Here is a 27796-nt window from a genome sequence, read left to right on the forward strand (position 1 = left end):
ATGTAAAAGCCAGAAGATGATGGAGTGCTGTGCTTCTGGCTATGACATGGCATTGTAATCATGTACACACAGAAGCTGTGGCTACCTGAAGAAGACCTGCATGCGCACACACACATGCTCACATGTGCACACACACACACACACACACACACACACACACACACACACACACACGCGCACGCACGCACACGCACGCACGCACGCACGCACGCACGCACAAAAGCATGAAGAGGACTAGTTGGGAAGAGGAGAGGGATCAGCAGGGATGAGATGGGAATAAGAGAGATTAATGGGGGTGAATATGGCCATCACAACACACTGGATAATATTTGTGAAATTGACAAAAATGCAATTCAAATGTAATGAAAATATAAGTGCAGATTGGGTAGTGAGACTGGCGGCTGAAAGGAGAACCTTGAGTTGAAGGTTCCTGTTTAGGTTTCTGTAGCCACCTCAGAAAGCATGCATACATCTGGTTTGCTTTGAGCCTGACCTACTGTGCTGGCAGTCGATGCGGGGACGCTGTGGCAGGAGGTCGTGGTGCATTGCTTTTCCTGGGTGCTGTCATCTTGGGTAAGCAGTGACTTTGTGTGCTGTGAGCCATTGTTTGAACTGTTCTGAGAAGGCTAGTTCTCATTCTAAGGAAAGCTGGTTAGATTGCCGTTGCTGTAGGATGAGGAGGCATGCATAGACTTCCCAGTCTCCACAGCCGGGGCTGCCACGAGATCGACAAAGCAGGTGCAACTTTAGTAGTGTGCTTTGTGTCAGAGAAAAGAGAAGCTTTGCTGTAATAATGGTGAACAAGGTCATCCGTAGGCTTCAGCTTTCCTGCTGCCTCCGACTTTAGACAGAGTTTAGACTTTAGACTGACTGTCCTTGAGCTCATGGCAGAAATCCTCCCTCACTGTCTTCTCCCTGTTCTGGATAAATCAACATGTCATGAAGGCATCAGTTCAAGTCTCCCAAGAGAGATGGACTACCCTGGCTTAGCCCAGACCTCCAGAAAAACAGACACAAGCTGGATTAGGACTAGCTACATGCTGGTCTGGAGGGAACAGGAGATGATTCCCAAGGTTCCATCTGAGTCGTATGTAATCTAGGTTGTGCTTCAAAAGCCACAAAGCCCCCATCTGTGCTACATGGTCTCAGAAGGAAAAGCAAGGGCATATTTTAAGAGGTTTGTATCTCAGAGTGGTCATGAATATTTGTATATGTACAAATTTCTGAGAGTCCAAAGGTACACAAGAACAGATAAGGGAGTTGAAGGAATTTAGCATCACAGTGGAGTGAGGCATGGATGTTGCACAGTTGTCTGTCTTTCTGTAGTCTTTGTTATTACCAGGGGCAACTTGCTAAGAGTTGGCACCCTGCTCTTCCATTGTCTTGTAATATTGTAATAATATGTATTATTACAATATGTAAATATTGTAACCCTAAGACTGATAGGAGATATTTGCCAAGAGTTATAGTGAGAAAGCCATGAGCTTGGGTCAAAATGCTTGGCCAGCACGTGAAATAACTGGCTGTGTGGCATTACCTGAGACCTACTGCTGAGTTACATCAATGTCTGGAAAGGAAACAGGGTAGAGACAAGAGTTTAAACAAGGTCTATTGGCAATGTGCTTCTGAATGTGCTAGCTGACTGGGATTTTAAAAACCAAGATTTATGTGTGTGTGTTTAGAATTTAGAATTTTGATAATCATATATGTTTCAGATATATGTGTATGTATACATATATGTGTATGTATATATGTATGTGTCATGTTTTAAATAACATTTTACTTGACAATACATAGACAGTGGTCCTCTAAGATCATACAGTCTAGTGGCATTGCAGTCATCTTAGTTTGTATAAGTGCACTCTTAGATGTTCACACAATGGAATTTCCTGATGATACACCCCCCCTTACTAATGTGAGGTGATGATGATGATGATGTGTGCGTGTATTAAAAAAAAGAATTTCTGAATGTTTGCCACCTACTCAGGAAATTGAAACTTGACTAGAGGATTCTTGGTAAGTTTCCAAGGTGTCATGAACTTGTTTGAGAAGCTGTAAACTAAGGATTCCTGTCCCCTACACCATGCGAACCCTGGAGCTGTAGTGTTTCATAGGCTCCCTCTCAGCCTCTTGGAGCTTAGAGTCTTGGAGAGTGAGAGGAAGAGCAAATATTTAATCACATGAGCACTGCAACAAATCGATGATTACAAGTTGTGGCAAATGCTCTGAAAGAAAGATAAAGAGTACCATGAAGGTGCAGCTAGGTAGTCTGTCCTAGGATGGATGCCTGAGGAGAGGATTCCCTGAGGAAATTACTTTCACTTGACATATGAGGTAAGGGGCATGCACAACAACTTTGACAGATGTGAAGAAACACTGTAGAGATACAGGCTGGGGCTGAAAGATCCCGAGTGCCTGGGGTTCAAGCCAGACTCTCCAATATGCTATGTGTTCTTAGGCAAAACATACCATTGGCCTGTACCCCATTTTCTCATCTGCAAGAAGTCTCATGGTTGTGGTGAAGATTGAGTGAGTTAGTAAGTAAATCACACAGACAGTCCCTAGCATTACATCTTTCTCTGTTTATTGCATATTAAGTTGTGATTTTTAGTGTAGTTGCCTATCAACGAGAAAAACAAAAACAAAAATGTCTGAGCCTATTATGTTAAAGTTGACTTTCAGGAGGCTGAGCCTGGAAAATAACTTAAAAAAAAATTCAAATTCAATGCTCTTTTTGCTCATTACTTTTCTTTCTAATTCCCACAGAATTCTATCAGTGCATTTGAGTATTTAAGACTGAAAACGGGTGTTTTTTTAATTTATCATACTATATATTTCCTAGAATTGGTTTGAAGGAGGCTGGGTGTGGCTCTGCGTGAGTAAGTCAACTTTTCAAGTTGCTAGTTTCCTCATAGAGTAGTGTCAAGGGGTTGCAGGATGCCTCAAAGCTGATTTCAAGGTAATGGTCACATTGTCGGTGACAAACATTTATCTGGCATGCTCCCAGAGATTTATGTAGAACAGTGTTGGAGCACAAATACAAACAAGACATACATGGTCCTGTCCTTGAGAGAGTACAGACTTCAATAGGCATTTGTTACAGACATGCAAATTAGCCATCACACCTCTGAGTGACTGGTGCTTTCTTGGGAAAATCCTGTGAGAGCTGGGCGCTGTTTGCTGAGCAGAGAAAGGAACTCAGTAGCTCCCCAGAAGGTGACAGGGATCTTGGATGTCTGAATGTGATGGGCTAAAGACAAGACAGGCTACAAGGGAAGCCCATTAAGGCCACTAACTCTGTGTGTCAGGGGAGGGACTTCTGTTTGACCCCTCACACAGCTGGAGCAGTGTACTTATCATCCACATATTGACAGTGGTAGTCAAAGCTTCTAGTTTGACTGATAGTTTACCATTCCTATAAAGGTTGAAGTCACAGGTTGCTCTCTGTCTGGCTCTTGGGTTCTAGAAAATAGGATCCTGTCTAGCGATGTTTCCTCTTTTTCGAAGCACTGTTATCTATATGATCATATCTGATTCTTGCACTGTCATCCTGCATTGTAGGTGAGGAAGCTAAGGTATAGTGAGTCGAGGGAGACCTAGGGAAGGAATCTCCTTGAGCAGTTTCCATCTCCCAAGTGGATTTTGTTGATTGGAATACAGATAAGGCATCTTTTTGGTAACCACTAAAAATACATTTTTAAAATGTTATGTTTGCAGTTATGTGTATGTGTGTACGTTTGTGTGTGGGTATATGCACATGAGTGCAGGTACCCTTGGAGGTCAGAGGCAGCAGATGTCCTGGAGCTAGAGTTACAGATAGCTGTGAGCCACAAGATGTGGGACTGAGAAGCAACTCATCCTCTGTAAGAACAGCACATGCTCTTAAAGTGCTGAGCCATCTCTCCAGTTCCAGGCAACTGCATTTTAGGAAGGAAATGGCCAGTGCCAGATATCCCAGCAGAGCTCTCTGGAGCCCCCTGCTATTAGTGCATTAAGGGACCTTTCTTAGCAGTTCTGAGGTGGAACAGTTCTAGTGGCTGAGCCGTTAGGCATTGAGGGGGTCACAGCTGAGATGGTAATAGTGTGTCTAATCCCTAAGATGGACTGAGTTGTAACTTCTTAGTGTTAGGGTTCTTCAGTTTGGCTAAGAACATCTGAGGGAACATTGTCTAGAACAGTGAGTCATTTTCCAAGAGGTGGGGGATGTCATGAGATTAATAGACAGAACACAGATATTAGAAATGGTTTTACACATCCTTAATTCTACCCACACTGGCCTGCTTTAAAAGGGTAAAAATGTAAAAAAAAAAAAAAAAAGGTCATTCTGTTGTGTCTTTGTATTTTAAATTTGGTAAGTAGTACCTGTAAGGCTTAACACTTTCCCTTTGTGAGCCAGGGCTATGAGTCTGTTAGCGGAGCGATTGCTAGTCATGTGTAATGCCCAAATACAAATCGTTGATCAGTCCGTTTCCATTCATTGTATATTTCTCCTCCCACATGGCCTGAACATTCTTTCCATTTGTCAAGGCGGCAATTCCCATTCAGCTGGAGGGACAGGTAAAAAGTTGAGGCTATGGATCCTGTAGTGTTTGGGTTATGTGAAGCGTCCAGGATGTGGAATATCTGGGATGGTTGTCTTAAGGGCGCCGTAGGGACTCATTTGCCCTTTTTTTGTTTGGAAAAGCGACTTTCATGGACCTTCCATTATGGCCAACCTGAAGCAGACCCCAAGTGTCTCTCCAGCCATCACTTGGGTTTGTTTTGCCATCTCCCTCCTCAGCATCTAGATGCTGTCTTGTTCATGCACACTCTTGCCCTTCCCTCCTTTCCCTGCTGTATGTAAGGTGTAGTTGTGCTGGAGCTTCCTCTCCTGTGTTCAGTGCTGTGCCAGTGCCTCAGACACAACCCGGCCCACAGTGGCGCTGGCCCACACCGGTGCTCACCGTTGGTTTGTTCAGTTAACAATGTCCTCTCTACATAATTTTCAGGTTTTCCTTTTATCTTAAGATCAGAAACTTGAAAGCAGTATGCTTCGCCTCCTGAAACTGATTGTGATTCCAGTGATTCTGGGTAAGTAGAAGCAAGAGACTGGGGGCAATATCTGAGTGCTCGTTTGTCTCATACCTGAAATTTTTTTTTGATATTTATTTATTTATTTTGTGTTGTGGGAAAGGACATAGGGCTCTCAGAGACAACTTGCAGAAGTTGATCCTTCCTTTCCTCCATGTGGTTTCCTGAGTTCAATTCCAGGCTTGGTAGCAAGTGCCTTTACCCAATGAGCCCTAGTCTCATACATTTTTTTAAAAAGCCAATTTTTATTTTTGTTTAATTCCCTTTGATTTGTGCAATGTGGAAACCCTGGGCTGGAACTTCTTGGTTCTTTGAAACTGCTGTTTTAGAAGCAGGTAGTTGATTCTTCTTACCTTCTGTGTCTGTTGGGCACAGGATGTCTTTGGGTAGTTCCTGGGTGTTCCAGAACATACTTGTGTGAAAGGAAGTTTCTCCATGGCATTCCTACAGTTTACACTGATGTCTGTCAATTACCGCTAGTCAGTCTCAGATATCGAAGGAAAATTACCAAGGAGAAATGGAGGGGGCCTGTTATTTGTCTCTGCCTCAGCCAGGCAGATGCTTTTGTGGTTTCTAAACATAGGGAACTCTTTCCCAATTGTTGTTGTTTTCTTTGCCTGTAACTCTTTGTTCCTTCCATTTTTACCCCCTTCGGTAGCATCTCACCCCAACAAACTTGCTCAAGCCTTCCGGATTCCACAAGCTTCCCTTGAGTTTTACTTCCTTTTGGGAAGTCTGCTTTGGCCTCAGTAGACTGGGTGGGAATCTCCTGTTCAGACTTTCCCCTGCCCCAGGGCAACTCCTGCTGCTCATCTTCACTTCCTTCTTTTCTCTTTCTCTTTTCTGCCTGTATCTTGTTCCTTATTCCATGGAAATAGGTCTGTAGGAAGAAGAAATTAATGTGGTGCTTTGCCATCTTATTTACTAATTTAATTTGTAGCCAGGGTCTTTCTATGTGAATGAAAATGAGGACATGACTACTCCTAGGTATGGCTGAAGAGAAGGCTTTTATTGTAGATGTGAGGGAGGGAACTGCCAGAAGCATCTGGAAGAGCCCAGACTGAACATGGCTGGCAGAATAGATCAGACCGTGAGAGGACAGGTGGGGAGGGAGAGTGAGAGAGGAAGAGAACAGAGAGGCAAGAGAGGGGGTCAGGAGCCAAGAGCAGAGGACCAAGAAAGGAACCAAAAGAGAGAAGAACCAAGAAGCCAAGAGAGCAAAGAAGACAAAAAATGCCTGGGAATCAGGGAAGGTAGGGGAAGCCCGGGGGCTGGAGAGGCTTAGGGTGGGGAGGGTGTGTGTGAGAGAAGTGCTGAGAGGAGAGGACTCTGTGACAAGTGTTTGCAATGCTGAGAGAGCCTGGTGGTCAGTGTGTGCTTTGGTATGTTAAATGCATGTTAAATAAGCACCACAGCTAGCCTTATGTCCAGGGGTTCTTTGGGATTTGAACGCTTTATCTTCTCTTCTCTGCCTCTTGAGTGTTGGGATCACAGACATGCATTTTCATGCCTAACTCTTTATTATTATTCATTATTTTAATTATTTAAGTGGGGGTGCGAGTATGGAGATCAGAGGTCAACTTGCAGGAATTCGCTCTTGCACTGTGCGGGTCTGGGGGACTGAACTGAGGTCATCCAGCTTGGTGGCATCTCACTGGCCCTCTTTACTATTTTGAGCTGTAGACAGTGAACAAATCTTGACTCAACAAAATAAGCAAAAGGGTGCCTTTGCTCAATTCCAGGTGACAGACTACACACGCACCACATGCACGCATGTGCGCGCGTGCACACACACACTCTTCCTCACAGGAAAATTCCAGTAGTTGCTGGAGCTAATATGATTTCTTTGAAAATATCTCCATCCAAAGGGTTGAGAGTTTGTATGTTCTTTTCCATCCTCCTACTGTGCGAGCCTGCTGTTGGGCAGGAAGTTCTCTCTTCTCTCAGGGGAGACAGCTTGGATGAAAAGGCTGGCACCTTTCCTGTCATTCCCATATGTGCTCACTTGGCTCTTCTTCGATACGAACTGGGCAGCATCTAAATTTGTCTCTTGATTTTGTTGTCTTTATGCCAGAGGATATCTTGTGAAAACAGAAATGTCCTTGCCATGGTTTTCCCTTTTGGTGAAATTCCATGAGTGACAAGCAGATGAGGGAAGAAGGGAACCCATGCTTCAAATGCCTTTGAAAGGGCAGGGTTGACAGTGACGCTGGAGAAATGAGGCCAGGGAGGGCAAGCACAAAGGAAACTCAAAGAGAAAGTTGTGCTCCACTCTGGCCTACTTAACTGTAGAAAGACTCAGCCAGCGGATGCAGAGATAAGCTTTTCGTGAAGGGATTAAATAAAAGGAAAAGAGGAAGAAAACAAAACAGCTAGTGAGTGGATCATTCAGATAGGGAACCCACAAGCGCACGAGCAAGCGAGCGAGGATGAGCCCACTTCCTTTTTAACTTAACGTTAGGAACACTGTATGCAGAGCTAGGAGATGTGAGTAATTGGATGTGGATCTCAGGATTGCCTTTCATTGGAAAGACAGGGTGGAGGAATTCTAGAAAAGGGGAAGGGACTAGTGAGGCCAAGGGGAGCAGTGAGCTCTTCCTGTGGTTTGAAGGTTGCAGAATTCTTCAGATTTGAGTCCTATAGATAAACAGAGGACCATTCTCCACTGCCATGCTGGTTTAAGTGAGGTCTAAGTGCTTAGACCATGCTGGATCGTGGATGGAGGGGAAATGGATAATATCTACAGATAGATACTGAGTTTTCTTGTTGAGGTTACTTGTCTAAATGATGTCTTCTTTCTTTAACCCCTGTAGGTGATTCTCAGGGCCTGACTGACAGGGTTGTCTCCTCCCCTGAGCTGAGAGTGCACGTGGGTGATTCAGCTTTCATGGGATGTGTTGTCCACAGCCCAGAAGAGAAACATGTGGTCAAAGTAGACTGGATACTCTCAAAAGGGGAACATGCTGAGGTAAGAAGGTGGCCTGACTGTATGGTCAAGCCTCTGGCTAATGGTATCAGGATTGGGCTGGGCGTGGGAGAATCAGTCATTGAGTCTTCAGGGTAGTATTGCAAGAGCTTTGGAAGGAGTCATCACTAGGCCTCCGCTTAGCTTAGCTATTTGGCTGTGTATCATCAGCAGGGCAACCTTGCTTGATTAGAGCCACGCCCACTGTGAAGAGGAAACAGGACCATAATGGTACCAGTGCTGAACTGGTTCAGGACCAATGGGAGACGTACACGGAGTTCTCTCAGTTTGCTTCCATTGTAGTACTAAAGATAAAGATGGACATGAAAGGCAATTCCTGTAGTCAAGACAGATGAGCTGGGCATAAGAATGATGGTGTAGGCATGTTTCTGTGTCGGGGACAGATTCTTTGAGCAGTCCTCTTCTCTGGGGACCATGCGTTGTTTCTTTGCTTTTTCTTGAAGTATTGGTATTAGTAGCCAGGCAGGGGGTTTGCTCTCATGAGCTCTAAATGGGAAACTGTCTTCAACTTCTGTCACAAAGTCCACAGAGATGTGTGAGTGTCAGGATTGTCTGTGAAACATGACCCAAGTAGTTTGCTGTTAGCAGTGAAATTCCAGTGTTTGCAAATCAATGGCTGCTTTTGTAGCTCAGAGTGTATTCTCTATCCCTGCCACTTTCACCCAAAATCATACTTCTGTTTGCTGTTATAAAAGAAGCAGAGCTCTGGTGGAGGTAGACTTAAGAACTCGACAGGGCTCTCCCTCCCAGCCTGTAACCATTCCTACTGACAACTCCCTTTGTGTCATGATATTGCTGGCTGGAGGAGGGCAGAGCAGAGAGGAGTGGCAGCCTTACTGGCAACACCAGCCCATAATACCAAGGGATTAGGTCATATGTTTGAATGGCATCTCACCTGCCCTGTCGTAAGACAGGAAATGGTTTTAAAAAGTTATGAGTTCTAATCCTAGAGTGATTATCACAGAAGCTGTTGCATTTTTCCTTATGTTGTAAGAAATGAAAATACAGATTCTGTGTTTCATTTGTCTGTATAGAAAATTAGTCATGGAACCTTGTACAAGCTAGACAGTTGCTGGCTACATTATCATTATGAATATTAATAACATTATTAGCTGAGTGCTTTTTGGTCACTATTATGGTGATAAATTCACTGTCTCCACATAATGGTCTTTTCAATCCAGACTCCCAGGTCTGGCTCCTCTGTTGACTTCCTCCTGTTTATTACTCTCAGAGTGAATACGTGCTATACTATTACTCCAACCTCAGTGTGCCTACGGGGCGCTTCCAGAACCGTTCGCATTTGGTGGGGGACATCTTACGAAATGACGGTTCTCTCCTGCTCCAAAATGTGCAAGAAGCAGACCAGGGAACCTACACCTGTGAAATCCGCCTCAAAAACGAGAGTGTAGTCTTTAAAAAGTTCGTGGTACTGCGCGTGCTGCCAGAGAAGCCTAAAGGTATGGGGTCACGTACTCAAAGAGGGGCCAGAGGGCAACAATCTTCTGCTTGTTTGTTTTGATTTTCATTTTTGTGTGTTGTTTGTTTGGTGTCGAGACAGGGTTTCTTTGTATAATAGCCCTGGCTGTCCTGGAATTCACTTTGTGAATCAGGCTGGCCGAGATCCACCTGCCTCTGCCTCCTGCGTGCTGGGATTACAGGTGTGCACCACCCCACCCGGCTGGGGTTTGTTTTGTGTGTGTGGTGTTTATTATTTTTGTTGTTGTCTGTTTTTTTTTTTAAGAGATGGAGAGAAAAAAGAACATAAAGTTGGGTTGTAGAGAGGTGGGGAAGATCTGAGAGGAATTGGGGGAGAGGAAAAACATGATCAACATATATTGCATGAAATATATTTCTTTTCATTAAAAACAAGAGTGTGGGGTAGGGGTTGGAGAGATGGTTCAGCTGTTGAGAGCACATACTGTTCTTGCAGAGGACTGGAGTTTGGTACCCAGCTTACAATGGCCTGTAACTCTTGCTCTAGGGGATCCAACTCCTCTTCCGGCTTCTTTGGGCACCTGCACTCACATGCATGTACCATCCCCACTCTACATGCTCTTAATTAAAAAGTAATGAAGATGAATCTTTGATGGGCATGGCTCAGGGCTGCTTGGCTGCTAGTAGAAGGTCATGATCAAGGCCCTCTATTCTCCCCACTAGCTTCAGTCCTTAGCTACTTACTGAACAAAAGCACCCCCCCCCCCCCCGCCAAGTTTGCCTTTTCCTATCGAGATGCTGGTCACACCCATGCAGTGTATCTTCCCTGCTTGTCTGGTTTTAGGTTCTTCGCCTCTGACAAGCCTTTGGTGCAGTACTTGGCAGCGTATAGGCAATCAATACACATTAGTGTAATGGACGATAGTCTTGAACTAGTATTCCTCTTGTGAATCCAATTTGTGAGTGTGGAGTCATTAGGGAGTGGCCTCTGGTACTGCTCCTCATTTTCCCTGCATCTTTTTTTTTTTTTTCTGAATAATTCCAAAGCTGTGGTCCTCCAGGAGAAGGGAGGAAGTCTGATGTTTGCTTTCCCCCAAGATTCTCCTTGTGAGTCGCTGTTCTACCCTCATTCTCTTCTGGCATTCCTAAACCCTCCTCAAAGTGCAGCCCACAAAAAAGGCTGCCCTTTCTGGTTTCGTGGGTACAAAGAAGGAACCAACATGGGCCAATGGCCAGAGCTGTAGCGAGGGAAACCAGCTAGAATCACATTAGGGATGGTCAGAGGCAACCCGTCTTTATTTCCCCTTCCAACCAAAGCAGGAGCAGATCTAAGCCCTCATGTTTTGCCTTCTTGCTGGGTGGACCGTGGTGCACTTGTTTATAGAGGTTGTCTCTGTTCATGTGGAAACTCCATGTTTATAGTCACCTGTGACTTTTCATTGCCAAGTGGACCCTCAGCCTTATAATCCTGCAATCCCATTACTTCCATTTTCCATAGTTCTTAAATATTTTAGGTGAAACTAACACTGTTTCCTATCCTTTTGCTCTAGCTCCAGGTCTCTTTCTTCTCACATGATGTGATAGGCACAGTACACCAGGAAGCCTGGGATTTGTTCTCACTTGGACTTCTCATTCTTTTCTGCCCCTGTGGGTTTCTGAACCCCTTTTGCTATTCTTTCTGTTTGTGTAAAATGGAGAGCAATACACTAAGAACCTAAAAACATTATAGTGATTTCACCTGAAAATATAGTCCTATGATCGAGTGTGTCCTCAACATAGATGAGGCACTGGATGGGCTTAAAGAGCAGGGACTGAGCATGCATGTTACAATGACTAATCGCTATGCTACCTATAAGGTGTCTGGCACATGCTCAGTGCATTAAAGGGTCTCAGAATGTTCGGTTGTTATTATTCACTTAAAAGCTAGTGTTCAGTTCTTAACAGGCTGATGTGATGGGGCATTTCCTTCCCTACTAATGCCCTTCCCAGTGGATTTTTACTGCCTGCAGAAGTCATCTCTCCATTGAGTTTAAGTTTGCTTTCTTCCCACTGTGTAGTTCTCTTACTGGGCAGGAAGTTCATGTTCTCCCAGGGAGGCAACTTGGATGAATGGTCTGCTTATGCACTGCGTTTCTTTGCTCGGGACCTTTGCTTAGCATTCTTTTGAAAGAACCCTGTCTACTTAAGGTTTAAGCTTGTGCCTCCATGTCTTCTTGAGACTTAGGCTTCTGCCTCTCTGTGCACCATCCCACCTTTACTTTCTTAACTGACTTCTTGGCTGCTTTGTGGAGGGCAGTGTGGATAAGTTAGCAGTATTTTTCTACATGCTTTCTTTTCAGGGCCCTCTTAGAATGACTTACTCAGAGAGAATATGGTGGGGTCAGCTGCCTGCCCAAGCCAGCAGAAGGAAGCTCCTCCAAGGTGGAGGACCCAGAGAGCTGGAAGAGGGGGTGTGTGTCAGATGGGGGAGGGTTCTGGAGAGGGCAGGATTGAAACAGAGAAGGGAAACAGTCAAGGGGAAAGCTACTTCCTTGGCTGAGTTTGCAAGGAGTCCCATGACCGGTGTTGAAGCCAGAACTATATCCCAAGCAAGTCCTAAAATAACTTGTAAAATGAGTAAAAGAATTTGAAGACAGTCCCCCCACCCCCAGTTAGAAGAACCAGCAAGTTAAATATGACAATGAGTTTTCTGACTTTCCACTATTTATGCTGTGCCCATGTGGGTCTCTGTATCTATGAACAGAAAGCAAGAGCCTTGAGACTTTCTGTACTTCAAATGTGAGAGAAATTCTGGAAAAGGGGAAAGATAAAGGAGTTAAAGGCAAGCGAGCAGAAAGAGTTTACTGCAGTGTAGAAACAAGAACTTCAGACTTGGCGTCAGTGGGTAGTGAGCTCATTCTCTTATGCCAGGACGTTATGCCACATTGAGAGAAGAGGCTCTTGAATATTTTTGTCCACATGTTTGGTGTGACAGTGACATTTTTCAAGGATATTTAGCTAGACTTTATTATTTATTTTTGTGGTGTGTGTGTGTGTGTGTGTTTCATAGACACAGGGTGCAGTTGTATTTGTCTTCCCTCATTTCTCTCTACCGTTTTGTCTCGAGACAGAGTCTCACACTAAATTGGAAGCTCCATTTTGGCTAGGATGGCTGACCAGAGAGCTCTCAGGTTCACCTGTCTCTGCTCCCAAATGCTGGGATTCCAAGGCGATGTGTTTGGCTTTTTACATGGGTGTTAGATTTGAACTCAGGTTCTTTGGCTTGCTGAGTAAGCATTCTTACCCAGCCTTTATTATCTAGAAACTCTGTTTGATTAAGTCTGACTCAGTTTATCACTTCATTCCCAGAGCTCACAGTCCGTGTAGGCAGTTCAGCTGAGATGGGATGTTTCTTCCAGAGCACAGAAAAGAAACATGTGACCAAGGTGGACTGGATGTTTTCTTCCGGAAAGCATGCCAAGGTAAGGTGGGGTGGGAGTGGGGGCTCACTGTAGAGACACCGAGGGCAGGAGGCAGGGGAGGGCAGGAGGCAAGGGAGGACAGGGAGGGGAGAATCAGGTGTCAGGTACCCTGGGGTGGGCCTGTGGAGGGGTGACATTGCAGAGGCCCAGGTCTGGGAGTCTGTCTGACCTGGCCTCCTGCTTTAGCCACTTGTCTGGACAAGTTTGGCTTCTTGGTGTGAAATATGATTCTATTGACGAGAAGAAGAGTGAGGGAGGAGAAGATGGAAGGGGGGGGGATAAGAAGAGGAGAGAGGGAAGGGGGAGGGAGGGGAGAAAGATGAGGAAGGTGAAGAGGAGGAGGAGAAGGAGGAGGACGTGTGGGAGGGAAAGGGGAAGGAGGAGAGGGAAGAAGAGGTGTTCTTCTTAGAAACCTAAATGTTCAGGTTTCTAAGACCCTGGTGTGCAATGTTACGTGGGAAGCCCTTTGTATGCGATGTGGTGGCTTCATTTGAGAGTCCTTTTACCTCCTCTTCATTGTAATCCCTGTCAGAGGGTGAGCGCGTGTGCGTGTACGTGTGCGTGTGCGTGTGCGTGTGCGTGTGTGTATGTGTGTGTCCTAACCTGGAAAGCAATGGGCTAGGCATAAGAATACAATTACATTCGTACCCTAGTGTATGCTATTTCTGTAAACTTTGCCTGCTCCATTACTAACTTTTTTTTTTTTTTCATCTTTATAAACGTCCCAGGGCTTGGGATTGGTAGGCCTTTGGGAGCCAGAGTGAAGGATAATTCATAGGAACTCTAAAGCAATAAGTAGCAAGTTAGTTCACTGGACTAACAGATCTCAACAATGACATGGTGATATATTTAGGGGTTAAAATGTGTACTGGGGACTGGTGAGATGGCCCTTGCTTGCTACCAAACTTGATGACGTGAGTTCAGCCCCTGGGTCCTGTACGACAGAAGGAGAGAACAGAGTTATTTCTACAGGCTGTCCTCTGAGTTTTTGCACTTACACCATGCAACTGCCCCTTAGTAAATAAATGGAATAAAAATGTGTTATGAGTAACATCTTAGTTGGCTTATTGATAGAAGTTAAAGTGCAAAGTTTTATAGATGATTTCAGTTTTTAAAATTAAAATATATTCTAGGTCATCTCTCCAACAAAGTCACTCATACCTGATTCTTGGATGCTATCTGAGGACATCAGAAAGGGTGGCATCATGGTAGAGGGTGGGGGATGATATGTAGCCCCAAGTTCACTCCTAAGAGCTTGTCATGCATCTAGGTTTTTATTTATTTACTTGCTTTATTTTCTGTGTGTGAGTGTTTTTCTTTCACATACGCACATGCACCATGTGCGTGCCTGACGTCCATATAGTGGGGGAGGTAGTGTCTGATTCTCTGGAACTGATGGTTGTGAGCCGTTGTGTGGGTGCCAGGAACTGAACCTGGGTCTTCTGTAAGAACAAGTACTATTGACAACTGGGCTGACTGGATCAGCAGATAGTTCTTTATTGGCAAGCTCCTAAGGGAGAGGTGACCTTGAGATGAAGGTAAAGAAAAGGGTAGAAAAGTTTGGAATTAGGATGGCTTGCACAAGCTTGTGGCTCAGAAAAGCAAGTTTATTAGGAGGTACAGCACCTTATACAGTATTTTTAGGGCAGAAATGGGACAGAATCATCAGAAACCATCCTACAATGGGGCAGAGTCAGCAGGAAGCTAATCAGGAAATGTTGCATAAGGGGACACAGGGTGTCTCAAAGGCATTGCAGACTGAGCACACATCAGCTTCGGGGCTGGTAACTACAGCTCCTTTGAGTGGGAAGAGTTGGGTTTTCAGGATCTGAAGCCACAGCTCCCCCAATGCCCTGGCCCTAGGCTATTCCAGGCTCTGCCAAGCATGTTCAAGGTTTTAGAGAAGGAGCTGTGTTCCTTCTCCGCACATCAAGGCCTCAGGGAAATCCCTGGATCAGCCCAGCCCTCAACTCTGAATCCATCTCTCCAGGCCTCATTGTCATGCATTTCTATGCCACCCATCAAATAATTCACAACAGAAAGAAGAGCTGGGACCAAGTCTCTCCATTTGTGTTCCTGTCTATAACCCATCACCTTCACTCAAAGGCTTTTCTTTCTTTTTGGAAAAAAGATCTAGGGATGTAGCTTATTGGTAGAAAGAACACTTACCTTGTGCATATACGGCCATGGTTTCAATCCTTACCTCTCCCATGACCACCATCACAGGCCTTTGTATAACATTTCAACATTCATTCATTTAAAGACCTTGTCCTGCCCTGGTGGTGGTGGTACATGCCTTTAATCCCAGCACTTGGGAGGCAGAGGCAGGCGGATCTCTGTGAGTTCAAGGTCAGCCTGGTCTACAGAGTGAGTTCCAGGACAGCCAGGGATTCACAGAGAAACCCTGTTTCAAAAAACAAACAAAAAAAACCCAAAACCAAAAAACCAAAATCAAAATAAAGACCCTGTCTTGATGGGACAGTAACAGTAAGGGAGGGGGATTCACAGTGGGACAATGACTAACTGATTCTCTAAAGCAACAAAAATAAAGAGCCATGAAGAACCTTAAGCAGAGTTCTGTGGTTGTTATTTTGTGTAGATGTCAGGCAAGCCTCATCAAGATAGTGGTCTGAAGAAAATGAGGGGAGACAAACAGAGGTTCCAGTTGCAGGAGTATCGAGAGCAGTAGCCCTGAGACCAGCCTTCAGGAGGTAGCTGGGTGCCTGTGTAACTAAATCTAGTGAAGGAATTGGAAATGGGTGTGAGAGAGGGAAAAGAGACCAGGGCAGATCATATAGGGCCTAGAGGAGAAGTGAGGGGCCAGGGGAGGTTTAGAGCAGAGGAAGGACTTGCCGGGTCTTAGGTTTTTGGGTTTGTTTTTGTTTTTGTTGGTCCCCCCACCCCCTTAGGTTTTTAAAAGCTCATTCACTGAGGGTAGACTGTGGGGAAAGGTGAGCAGGAAGACAGGTGAGGAAGCCCTTTAGGAGAGATGCTTCTGGAAGAGATGAGGTATAGCCTGGGCTGGTGTGACAGCAGCCAGGGAGCTGAGAAGGGTGGTCCGAGATGTGTTTTGAAGGCAGAGGGACCAGGATTTTTTGGTGAACTTGATACGAGTTACTTAATTAAAGATGATTCTAAGGTCTTTAGCCCGAACATCTAAAAGAAGACATTGCCATTTACTGAAACAGGATGGACTGAAAAAAAGCAAGTTTGGGGACAACAGTTAATTTTAGACCCACTTTATCTGCCTGTTGGAAATCCAACTGAAGTGCCAGAGACAATAGTGTACTCTCTCTCTCTCTCTCTCTCTCTCTCTCTCTCTCTCTCTGTCTCTGTCTCTCCCTCCCTTCCTTCCTTCCTTCCTTCCTTCCTTCCTTCCTTCCTTCCTCTTTCTCTCTTTCTTCCTTTCTTTTTCTGGAAAAGAACAAAGAGTGAAGTAATTTTAGTTTATATTCTCTCTTTCTCTCTCTCTCTCTCTCTCTCTCTCTGTCTCTCCCTCCCTTCCTTCCTTCCTTCCTTCCTTCCTTCCTTCCTTCCTTCCTCTTTCTCTCTTTCTTCCTTTCTTTTTCTGGAAAAGAACAAAGAGTGAAGTAATTTTAGTTTATATTCTCATTCTCTCTCTCTCTCTCTCTCTCTCTCTCTCTCTCTGTTTCTCTCTGTCTTCATCTGTCTATGTATGTGTGTCTCTCTGTCTCTCTTTTTCTGTCTGTGTATCTGTCTGTCTGTCTCCAGCTCTCTCTTGTCTTTAGCTCTGGTGCTGGGTATTAAACTCAGGATTTCATGTATACTAGGCAAGCACTCTGCTGCAGAATTGTAACCCTTTCCCTCTTTTTACTCCTTCTTCAGAGACAGAGTCTGGCCAAATTGCACTTTCTATCCTCTGGCCTCAGCCTCCTGCGTAGCTGGGTTCACAGGCCAGAGCTACTAACCTCCTTTAAACCACTTTTTCTGATGGGACAGTTGTTTGTGGTTTGGTGTCGTCCTCACTAGTACACATGTGTTTATACATGTGAATGTGAACACGACTTTGTGTTATGTAACACCCTCCCTGCCCTCACATGGCAGGGCCTTGTCAGCTCTGAGGTCTCCCCAGCACACGCCCTGTAGTCCTCCAAGCCTCATGCTTTGACCTTTCCTTGTAGGAGGAGGTTGTCTGGTGCCATGACTTCAACATGCCTAGTGGCTACTTCCAGAACCAGGGCCGCTTCCGAAACCGTGTAAACCTGATTGGCGACATCTCACACAATGATGGCTCTATCATGCTTCAAACAGTGAAGGAGTCTGACCAAGGAGTCTACACCTGCCACATCTACCTGGGGAAACTGGAGTCTAGGAAAACTATTGTGTTGCATGTGATCCAGGAAGAATCTCAAAGTATCTGATATTTGGGTGGAGAGGGTTGAGGGGCTATGCATGACAAGGGCTATGTCTGGAGTGAGCTAGGGAGGCTACAGGCATGCCCAGTGGAAGGAGGCATGGCTCTCAGGGCCTGGCCTTGGACTTGCACAACCCTGAGAGTGATTCCTTCATCAACTCAGTTCACCAGATGCCTGGGCTCACCTCTCTGGTGTTAGGCATGGAAAAGGGCACTAAAGTGGCGAACACCAAATCTCTCCAAACCCCACTTGTGGCCAGAGCTCAGAGGTGGAGTGGAGTGGAGATCCGAGTCACGTTTGCTTGACTTTGAGGGAGTCATATGTCCTTGTAAGGGAAGCTAATCCTAAACTGTGAAAGACAGCAAGCAACAGAGAGAAAATGGGAAGGTTCCAGAATAAGAAACGGGTTTCTGACAAAAACTGTGCACCGAGGATAATAGAGACTTAATTGTGCTGTCTGCGGCAGGTTGTTCGAGGTGAAGGATGTGGCCTGTGGACTTCGCCTCTCACTGGGGCCTGAAGTAGCTGCTGGTGGTTGGCTTAGGGTGGGGGGAGAGGACTAGAAAGGGAAGTGCCTCAGTGTCTCAGGCCAGAGACATCTTCAAGAAGTTTCTTCATCCCTGTGTGGGCTCCTTTGTCACATGCCTTTCCTTTCACTTCACGGGAAAAACAAACAAACAAAAACATCAAAGTGGGGAGGGGGGCTCACCTCCTCTGAGGCCACCCCACCCACAGACATGTCTACATCTGCCCCTGTGCTTATCTCCACACACCATCCTGAGGCAGATGAGCTCCTTCCTGCTCTGTGCTCTGGCATCACCCACCCTCCCACTGGGGCATTTCCAGGCATGGCTTTGAGCTTGCACTTTCTCTTCCATTCATGTTCAGCTCAGTTCCTTCTCCCACTTCAGGTCTCATCCTACAGTTCTGTTTTTCTTCAGGCTCATGCCACCAGGTCCAGTGACATGCTGGTCACCCATCCCCAGCCTTCTTCAGCACAGTGATGTTAGACACCAGGTTTAACCTCCACTCTATATTGGGCACAGTTAGATTGGCACAAATGTTTATAAACAGCCATGTGTGTCCCTGATATCTGAGGAAATTTGGTTCCAAGACTTTCTCCTCCATTGAAAACACCAAAATCTGTGGGTGCTTAAGTTCCTTCTATAAAAATGCCATACTAAAAAAGTATTTGTTTATTGCAGACACATAGCCTCCAGTATACTCAAAATCACTTCTAGATTACTGGTAGTACCTAATATAAGTAATTGTTGCCCCACATTGCTTAGGGAGTGGCAAGAAAAAAGGTCTTCATATAATTCAACACAGATAACAGTTTTGCAGTTGGTCTAATCCAAGCGTGAGGACACATGGGCATAGATGAGGGCTGGTTGTGTGTGTGCGTGTGGAGAACTGGAGTTATTATATGCATGCATGCATTTCAACTCCACACCACATTTCTACAGATTCTTCAAATATGCATGACTCTCCCTCATCCCATCTTCCTGACATTGGGGAATACTGCCACCATGGATACAGTTATGTAACTGGATGCCAGGGAGTGGCCCTTGATTCTTCCCTTTCCTTGTCTGGCAGATGAGTAAGTTGTGCCATTTGTACGGCCAGTTTTGAAGCCATCTTCCTTCCAGGCCTTTGTTCTGACAGTCTTCTTCTCTGTTTTAGACCTTCAGCCTCTAACCATTCTGTGCTGTCATCCTTAGCCAGGGCCTTCTTTCTGAATCACAAGTCAGAGCATTCCCACCACTTATCCATACTCCTCTCATTAACTTCTCCAGGACCTGTAGCAAAAACAGGCAACCACTTTGCTGAGGTGATGACACTCCTTCCTGACTTGGACGCCATTATTTCTCCAGCTACCACATCCTCAGCTTCAGCCTTTGAACTGCACCTATTTCCACTTCCTCAAAACACCCTGTGGGTCTACCAGACCCTGCAAGACATCTTCTTGGTCTTCCTCTGCGTTGTCAACAGCCCAACCAACTGAACACTTCTTTAAAAACTCACATTAAAATTTAACACTTGTCACCAAAGGCCTCTTCCCATGCTCTTCACAGAACTGAGCACCCCCTTTCTCTGTACCCCCTTACCCCCAAAGACAGAGGCAGGAATTGGCCATCAGTTGTCTTTGTAGGCGCTCTCTATGTCTAGAGATCTCCGGTGCTAGAGAAATGCTGATATATGTCTTTAGAGTGAATAGAAGAGCTGAGTGAAGGGTGTTATACCAGTGTGAACACCCTGGACACCCTATTTAGCATTGTGACTATGAATCTGGATAATATAGCATAGAGACACTGTCAGTCAGTGGTCTTGAAAATGACTGTTCTATTTAGTCATCTGGTAAACCAAGTTTTAACATAGAGTTACTGATGTAAAAGGGTAATCTAGCACAGGTGAAGGCAGCCGCTTCTCCCACCAGTTTAACCCCCACTTTAGGGTTAAGCAAGAGGGTTGGACTGGCTCTTAGTCTAATGGAGATGGTGCTCCTGTGTCCTGGTATAGGATGCATCCTGGCCTTCTGTCTCTGCTTCCTGACCTGGCTGCTGCTATTTGGCATAGGGTTATTGGGGCTCTCTGCTCTTCTAGAATACTGAGACCCTCTCAAAGCTTTCTTTCTCCCTTTCCCAAGTGTCGATTCTAACAACTCCTCCACCCAAGACTGATCGGCCGTCGATTCTGGATGGGAATCAGCTGGTGATAATTGTGGGGATTGTCTGTGCCACCTTCTTGCTGCTCCCAGTGTTGATACTAATTGTGAAGAAAACCCGGTGGAATAAGAGGTATATGACCATCCCCACCCCTTCAGTCGGGAGGCCAAGTGTATAGTCGGCTTCTAAATGAAAGTAGAAGAGTATCGGTACCACCCTAATTTGAGCCTCATCTCTAATTCAAAGTGGAAGAGAGTGCCAGTGCCCTGTGATGTTACATTGCTACATTTGATGTCATTGCAGCTGGCTCTGCCCGCTTTGCTCACCAGACTTCAGAAAGGCTAGCACAGTACTACAGCATGCTCATTCTCCTTGATGTTATACAGAGATTATCAACTCCCTCACAAATGGGGGTTTAAGTGAAACATAATTCAGATACAGACCTCATGCAAGAACTGTAGTAGTACCCGTGGACTGCTTAAGAGAAGCTGTGAATTGGGGAGGAGTGTGAGACAGGAAGTCCCTATGTAGCCCAGGCTGGCTTTGAACTCATGGCCATCCTGTCTCGGGCCCTCATTTGCTGGCATTACAGGTGTGTACCACTATGCCTGGATTGAAAAGTCTTCAAGGGCTGAATTTCATCACTAGCTCTCCCAGACTCTTAGAAATGCCCGAATGCCAGGATACAGATGTTAGCATCTCCCTGACTATCAGCAGCTCTGTGTTCTTCTGTTTATAGAATGTTAATGGAACATGTTCGAAGTTTAAGCTAATGCTCCAGCTGGAGTCACTGCAATGGGAAAGACCCATAAAGACCAAGGAATATTGGCTTTTTTCTCTTTTACTGTGCTGAGGATTGAATCCCAGATCTTGTACATTCTAGACAAACTTTCTACCACCAAGTCTCACCACCTCTAGCCTCTCAACACTGATGTCTGAGTGACTTTTCCCTGGGATATGCAGATTGTAAAGAAAGCTGCTGTGTCTGACCAGGTGCGCCACTACTCCCAGAGCTGTCTGATTTGGTGTTGAACTTGGCACCTCTAAGGGTCATTGCATCAGGCATGCATTTGAGCATAAGACTAAGAGCCAGACAGTTAAGTTCCACTCCCAATTTATGTCCATACTCTGGGAAATTCATTCTAAAGAAATGCCACTGTCCCAAGATTCCCACATAAATACAGTTACTACAACTTGGCTGCTAATAAAAATCTGAAGTCATTGTGAGTACAGCATCTCTCAGGAAGGCAATGATTGAATGAATGGCATTCCGTTGAATATTCTGTTACACACAGGCCTGCAGCAGGTGATGGCATAGGATGGTAGCCAAGAAGGCTGTAGGGGAAATGTGCAGTGATCTTATAGAAAGGAAGCAATACCGTGTCGACGTCAGGAGCCTGTACACTGGATATGTTTTGTCTGGGAGTTTACTTAGCCCATCGTTGACAGGAGTTCTGAAGGATAGTTCTGAGGCCTTGTCCAACATTGAAGATAAGAATCCTATTGGCTAAGGGGACAACTTGGAAACCTCAGCTTTCAATGGTCTAATTCTGTAGTATTTGATTCATTCAACAGTGACAATGTTACAATTATATGCTAAAAACATTTCCATTTGAAACAAACATAGTTTATTTTTATGCTCACACCCTGTTTTTTTTTATATATCTGCCTTAAATCAAAACAAGAAAAAAAGGTACATTTAGTGACAGATGCATGAGACAATTGGCCCAGAGATCAAAGTCGTAGGGTCTGATCAGGGAACAGTCAGAGTGAACAGCCTGGAGGGGAGGGGGGAATGCCACTGGGGAGGGCTCTGACCTGGGAAATGTGGTCTTGCTGGACATGTGCTGCTCATTGTTCTCAGTACTGAGAACAAGATAGTGAAGTCAAATGCCATGGGCTCACTCTTTTAAGCCATTTAAATTATATTTCCTCCTCTGTTCACATTTTCCCCTCCCCTGCCCTCCCCTCCCCTCCCTTCTTGTTAAAATGAGGTCTCTTGGGCCAGTGAGATGCCTTGAGATCAGTTGCTAGAACTCATATGATCAGTCCCATACTATGGCTTGCATTTGTGATCCCAGCTCTCCCATGGTGGGATGAGATGTGGAGACAGGAGAATCACCTGGAAGCTAGCCAGTCAGCTCACCTGGCATAGGCAGAGAAGAGAGAGAGAGAGAGAGAGAGAGAGAGAGAGAGAGAGAGAGAGAGGAGAGAGTCTCAACAAGGTGGAGAGAGAGAATAGATTATTAAAAGTTGTACCCTGACCTCTACTCACTTGTTGTAACTTGAGTGGTACACACAGATGATGATGATGATGATGATAAATTTAAAATGGGTCTCTACATACTGCCAAGGCTGGTTTTGAACTCCTGGCTCCATGCTTCAGGAGTAGCTGGGACTTCAAGATGCCACTGTGCCCAGTTATACTCTACCTCCCACTCTGGGACAGAAGTGGTTAGAATGGAAATAGAGAAGGTGAAGTCATATTTCAGCCTAAACTATTCCCAGAGCAGCTTCTCACTTCCTACCAGAAGAGCTGCTCTGTGTGTATTTAGTTCCTCCCAAGAGTCTCTCTGTAAAGTGATTTAAAGATCCTATGTGATGTGGGTGTTCCACTGGATGCAAAACACCCAGTAAGTATAGGGTCCTTTCTAGACACACTTGAGTCAGTGTACCTTGTGAGGTTCAGTGTTCACTCCATGTGCTTTTCATGCCTTACAGTTCAGTGAGTTCTACAGCTTCCTTGAAGAGCCTGGAGAACAAAGAGAAGAGTAATCCAGAGGTGAGAGAACACCCTGTCACCTGAGGGGGACACTGTGAGGTGGCGGGTGGAGGCCATCGCTTGGGAACAGTATTTGACGCATTAGTCTCAGCTCTCAGCTCACAGGCCATGGCTGTGTGCACAGCAGTGACTCAGAAAGCCTTTATCACTGCTGCAGAGGAATGGGCTGGGACAGAGTAGCCTGGACCAGATCAGCCCTGGGCAGCAGATCCTGGGGGCAGGTATAGGAGAGTGCCCTGAACCTGCAATCAGAAAGCTCTGCTCCCTTCATGAGCTAAGGAGTTAGTGATTTCGAGGAGGTGCTTTCAGGAACCTTTAGAGGGGACCAAGAAGGACTCCCCCCTGCCCCCCCCCCCCCCGCCCCATAGTGCTTAGAAATTGAGTTATAAACAGGAGCTGAGAGATTAATTTTCCTGAGCTCCTATGTTCTTGTCCTTCCTTTCCTCCTCTGTCTCTCCTTCTCCTTCCCCCCTTTTAACTTTTAGACATTCTCTATGATATACTTCCCGAGTTTTGGGTTGCTTTTGTCCCAAGAGGAGGATTTTTGTTCAAGCTGGTTCAATCCTTAGAAGCCTCAGGATGTGTCACTTTCCTAAGAGTGACACAATGGTAGATCACAGTCCTCAGATCTCAGAGCTGTGAGGTTCAGGGAGGGCTGTCCTTGGCACATCAACCTTCTTCGAGATGACAACAGTTAATTGGTAATTAGTGCCAACTTGCCGTGACTAAGCAGAAAGAACTGGCCACAGCCTACAAGTTATTCTGCAGGATGAGCCCCCCCCCCCAACTTCCAAGTCAATGCCTAGAGATGCAAAGGTCTTTGGTTTTGAAGCAGGCAGTTTGATTCTTGAGGCTGATGCCCTTGGCTGTGACTTCATTCAGGAAGACTGATGCTGGGATTATCATCAGTGTAACCATTCTCTGACTCTCCATAACCCTCTGAACTTGGTGGCTTTGGTAGCTGATGTCCTGTGAACAGGAGTAGGTGGTTTCTTTCCTGCATGACCTTAAAAACTTTGTATTCCCCCTACCCCAGAAACATGTCTATTCCTCAATAACCACGAGGGAGTCGATGGAGGAAGGACCAAGTGGACAATCAGAGGCCACCTACATGACCATGGTGAGGACTATTCTGGGTCCTTAGCTGGGCCAGGTTTCTGGAGAGGGAGCAGGTGCTGAGAAGGATTTGGCCCAGGCCCTGGGAGACAGGAGTGGTGAGACCATCCCAAGAGATTGTTTGCAGAGGACAGATTTTGTTTTGTTTTGTTTTTGTTTTCCCAAGCAGTAGGAAGCCTAGAGTAAACTCTGTTTAGGATTAAAGTCATTGGTAGAGAGTACAAGCAGAGAAAGTAGAGGGGAGGCCTACCCTCATTAGCCCAGCTCTGGTCAAATAGATGTAATAAAGCATATGAGATCATCAGACAAGGCTTGCAGGAGAATGAAAGGTGAAAGCAGAGAGCTAGGGATACAGTTCAGTGTATAGATTTAATGTTTCCCTGGGTTTGATTCCCAGTGCCATGTAAGTTGGTTGTGGTAGTACAGGCCTGTAATCCCAGAACTAAAGAGGTAGAGACAGGGATAAGAAGTCCAGGGTTGCTGGATGGTGGTGGCACACCGCCTTTAATCCCAGCAGTTGGGAGGCAGAAGCAGGTGGATCTCTTGAGTGTGAGACCAGCTTTGTCTATAGAGTGAGTTCCAGGACATCCAGAGCTACACAGAGAAACTCTGTCTCCAAAACAAACAAACAAACAAAAACAAACAAACAAACAAAAAAGTTCAGGGTCATTCTCAGCTGCATACCCAGTTTAAGGCCAACATGGCCGACAATGAGACCCTGTCTCCAAACAAGCTGTGGGGTAGGGAAATGGCTTGGTAAAGTGCTTGCTGCACAGGCGGGAGGAGCTGAGTTCGAATCTGCAGAACCCATAAAAAGCTGTTAGCACACCCATCTATAATCCCAGTTCACACAGCAAGAGGAGCAGTGGAAACAGCCCCGTGTAGGTGACAGCAAACAAGAAGGAGACCCTGTCTCAAATGAGGTGGTAGGCTTCTGATCTCCAGGCACTCGGCACTTTATGCATGTGTCTGCACTCAGGCGCACAACTGCACATGGATACATGCCCACATATCATACATGTTCTACCTTTTTTTAAAAGGTAGAACAGGATCCTTTTGGCCATTGGCTTTGTTTATTCTGAACTTGGTTATTACCTTCTCATGATCTAACTGACATGCAGGCTGCAGGCAACTCAGGGAAGAAGGCGCCCGGAAATGGTTCCTTGCTGTGCAAGGTGTAGGGGTGGGAAGAAAGGAATTGGCTGACAGTGGTAACACATTATTTTGTAGACTGATTAATGGCACCCACCCCGTGACAGAGCTGTATTCTGTTGGGTTCAGGAAGGCAGGCCTCCAGAGTGTGTGGAATGATGGCCTGTTTGCCCTGTCACACTGCACAGAGACACATGACTCCCAGCTGATGGCAGTGGAGAAAGTTCTGCCTAGGCAGTGTGAGATCAGAGATCTGGCCCCATTCCACCAAGTAAAACATCAGCCCTTCTGAAGTTTCGGATGAATAGAGGCATTTTCTTTTACATCCTTCCATTATTGCCATGTGATAGTCCAGCATCAGACCAGGCCTCATCCTGGCTTTTAGAGACCTGCTGACATGGTGGGAGTGTCACCTACAAACACTGTAGGAAGTCTTGAAGTGGAGATATGTTGGAGCAACAGTGCTCTTCACAGCCACTCACATGCTGTGCAGCAAAAACAGTGCCTCAGGTCTGCTAAAGCATGGGTGAGGTAAGGCCCAGGCTATAAACACAGAGGTCTTCAGGGCTGGCCAAGTTACTTAGAAACACTATATGCTGGACTGGAGAAATGGCTCAGCACTTAAGAGTGCATACTGTTCTTGCAGAGGACCAAAGTTTGGATCTCAGCGGTCATGTTAAGCAGCTCCTAAGTGTCTTTAACTCCAGTTCCAGGGGTCCTGATGCCTCTGGCCTCTGTGGGCACCTGCACTCATATGCACACCTCCTCCATATACATGTATTTTTTTTTAAAAAAAGCAAATCTTAAAAGAAACACATGCTAGGCATGGTGGCACCTGCCTTTAATCCTAGTACTTGGGAGGCAGAGGCAGGTGGATCTCTGAGTTCAAGGCCAGCCTGGTCTACAGAGTAAGTTCCAGGACAGCCAGGGCCACACAGAGAAACCCTGCCTCAAAATAGATAGATAGATAGATAGATAGATAGATAGATAGGTAGATAGATAGATAGATAGATAGATAGATAGATAAAAGAACTACTTTGTGTGCCAAAATAAATAAACTGTAGGAGGCTGGCAGGTGGCTAAGCAGTTAGGAGGGCTTGCTCTGCAATCATGAGGATCAGAGTTAGATCCTAGTGCCATGTAACAGGTGGAAGTCCTGTACACTTGTATCCAGCTCCAAGGGATAATCCAGTATCTCTTTCTGGTCCCCATGTGTATAGGCATGTACACACATACACACACACACACACACACACACACACACACACACACACACACACACACAAACACCCTTGTTTGAAATCTTAGCAACAGAGGTATTCTTTGACGAAGAATGGCAATAAGGAGCCTGTCATTTTATTGTTGTTGTCTTGATTAAATTGCATTAATGCAGACTGTGTCTTTGTTTCCAGAATCCATGGGTTCAGCCAACCACACATGGAAAATATTTGGAAATGTCTACAATGAGCATGTGCAGACATTTTTTTATTATTCCATAGGTATCACACCAGAACACCTAATCACATAGCGTTTACATTGTGTCAAAGGAAACGGGGAGGTGATTTATGTATGTATGTAGGTTATATGTAAGTGTCAAGCCACTTGTAGGGCCTTGAACATCCATGGGTTTTGATATCTGGACCCAGTCTCCCACCAACAACACTTTTCTGAGGATCGCCACATGGTGGTCCAGGTCGCAGACTTGGGCGTTAGATGCTGGATCCATAACCTGCTTCCATAACTTCGCAGGTGATACTTAGAGGCAGGAAGCAGCCTCTGTGAGCTTGTTGTCTTAGAGTTCAAGGCCATTCTCTGCTAGATAGTAAGTTTGAGGTCAGCCTGGGTCACTTGAGAAAAAAAAGAGAAAAGTAGTATTTGCCTCATTGAGGGTGAGGACCAAATGAGACAATGCATATAGAATTTAATATTGTGCCAAACATATGAGGAACATTTCAGCGAGTGGCTGCTACTGTTGTCTTTTTGACTTACTTTTTTTCCTATGATGGGGATTGAACCCAGGACTTTGCTGGTCAGACACTTCACTCCCCCAAGCCCCTAACCACTTACATGTATGTTTGTTTCTTCTTCTCTCCCATCCCAGCACCCAGTTTGGCCTTCTTCTTCCAGAGCACCCAGTCTTGCCCTCTCTTCAGTAAGATCCAAATAATCCAGTTAAAAAACAAAACAAAACAAAACAGTTAGCTTGGGGGATTCCCAAAGCAGCAAACTTTCTGAGAAGAAAGAGGGCACTTCATCTCGGCAGCAGCAAAGACTGTTTTCGGTGACCCCTGAGCCACCATGCCAGCTATTTTAGACTTCTGCATTCTCAGCTGGTCTCTGCCTCCATTAGAAGCCTGAAGATGGAGGGCTTGGAGTCTGGCAGGAAGACTGAACTGCTCCAGATACACAGGCACTGATGTGGAGAGGGAGACCATGGGCTTCTCCCAGAAGCGGTGTGCTGGCTGGTGGGGTGGAGAGCTGTCTGGTCTACCCATGGTCTCAAGCAGTCCCTTGCTTCTGGTCTTTAATGTGAACAGTGTTTTCTGTGAATGAGCTACTAAGAGACTCAGAGAGATACAAACCAACAAAAACAATTCTTTTGATGAATTATCCCCAAATAAATGTGGTTTGTGGGAATCATCCTTTTTTATGTCCTGGATGAAGGGTGAGAAGGGGGATTTGAAGTGTGATACTCCTGAGAAAGTGTCCCTAGAGGAGAGCCACAAGGGACTCAACACATGGGGACATTTGGT

General features: G+C 45.5%; 1 protein-coding gene across 1 annotated transcript; it reads left to right on the forward strand.

The window, feature by feature from the left end:
* Positions 1-5027: 5027 nt before the first annotated feature.
* On the forward strand, positions 5028-27210 carry Jaml (junction adhesion molecule like). The gene is made up of 9 exons (XM_035443444.1): positions 5028-5070; positions 7875-8038; positions 9288-9513; positions 12839-12951; positions 17094-17325; positions 19975-20125; positions 22715-22775; positions 23812-23895; positions 27145-27210. The coding sequence occupies exons 1-9, from the start codon at positions 5028-5030 to the stop codon at positions 27208-27210; spliced, it is 1140 nt and encodes a 379-aa protein (XP_035299335.1).
* Positions 27211-27796: the final 586 nt, after the last annotated feature.

This window comes from Cricetulus griseus, chromosome 4 (genome assembly GCF_003668045.3).
Source record: "Cricetulus griseus strain 17A/GY chromosome 4, alternate assembly CriGri-PICRH-1.0, whole genome shotgun sequence".
NCBI classification, from domain to species: Eukaryota; Metazoa; Chordata; class Mammalia; order Rodentia; family Cricetidae; genus Cricetulus; species Cricetulus griseus.

Bases quoted from the DNA above. Each gene is read 5' to 3' on its own strand.
- Jaml (XM_035443444.1), top strand. From the start codon at position 5,028: ATGCTTCGCCTCCTGAAACTGATTGTGATTCCAGTGATTCTGG. The intron at 8,039-9,287 runs GTAAGAAGGTGG...TATTACTCTCAG, and splicing joins CAAAAGGGGAACATGCTGAG to AGTGAATACGTGCTATACTA. The intron at 23,896-27,144 runs GTGAGGACTATT...CTCCCATCCCAG, and splicing joins AGGCCACCTACATGACCATG to CACCCAGTTTGGCCTTCTTC.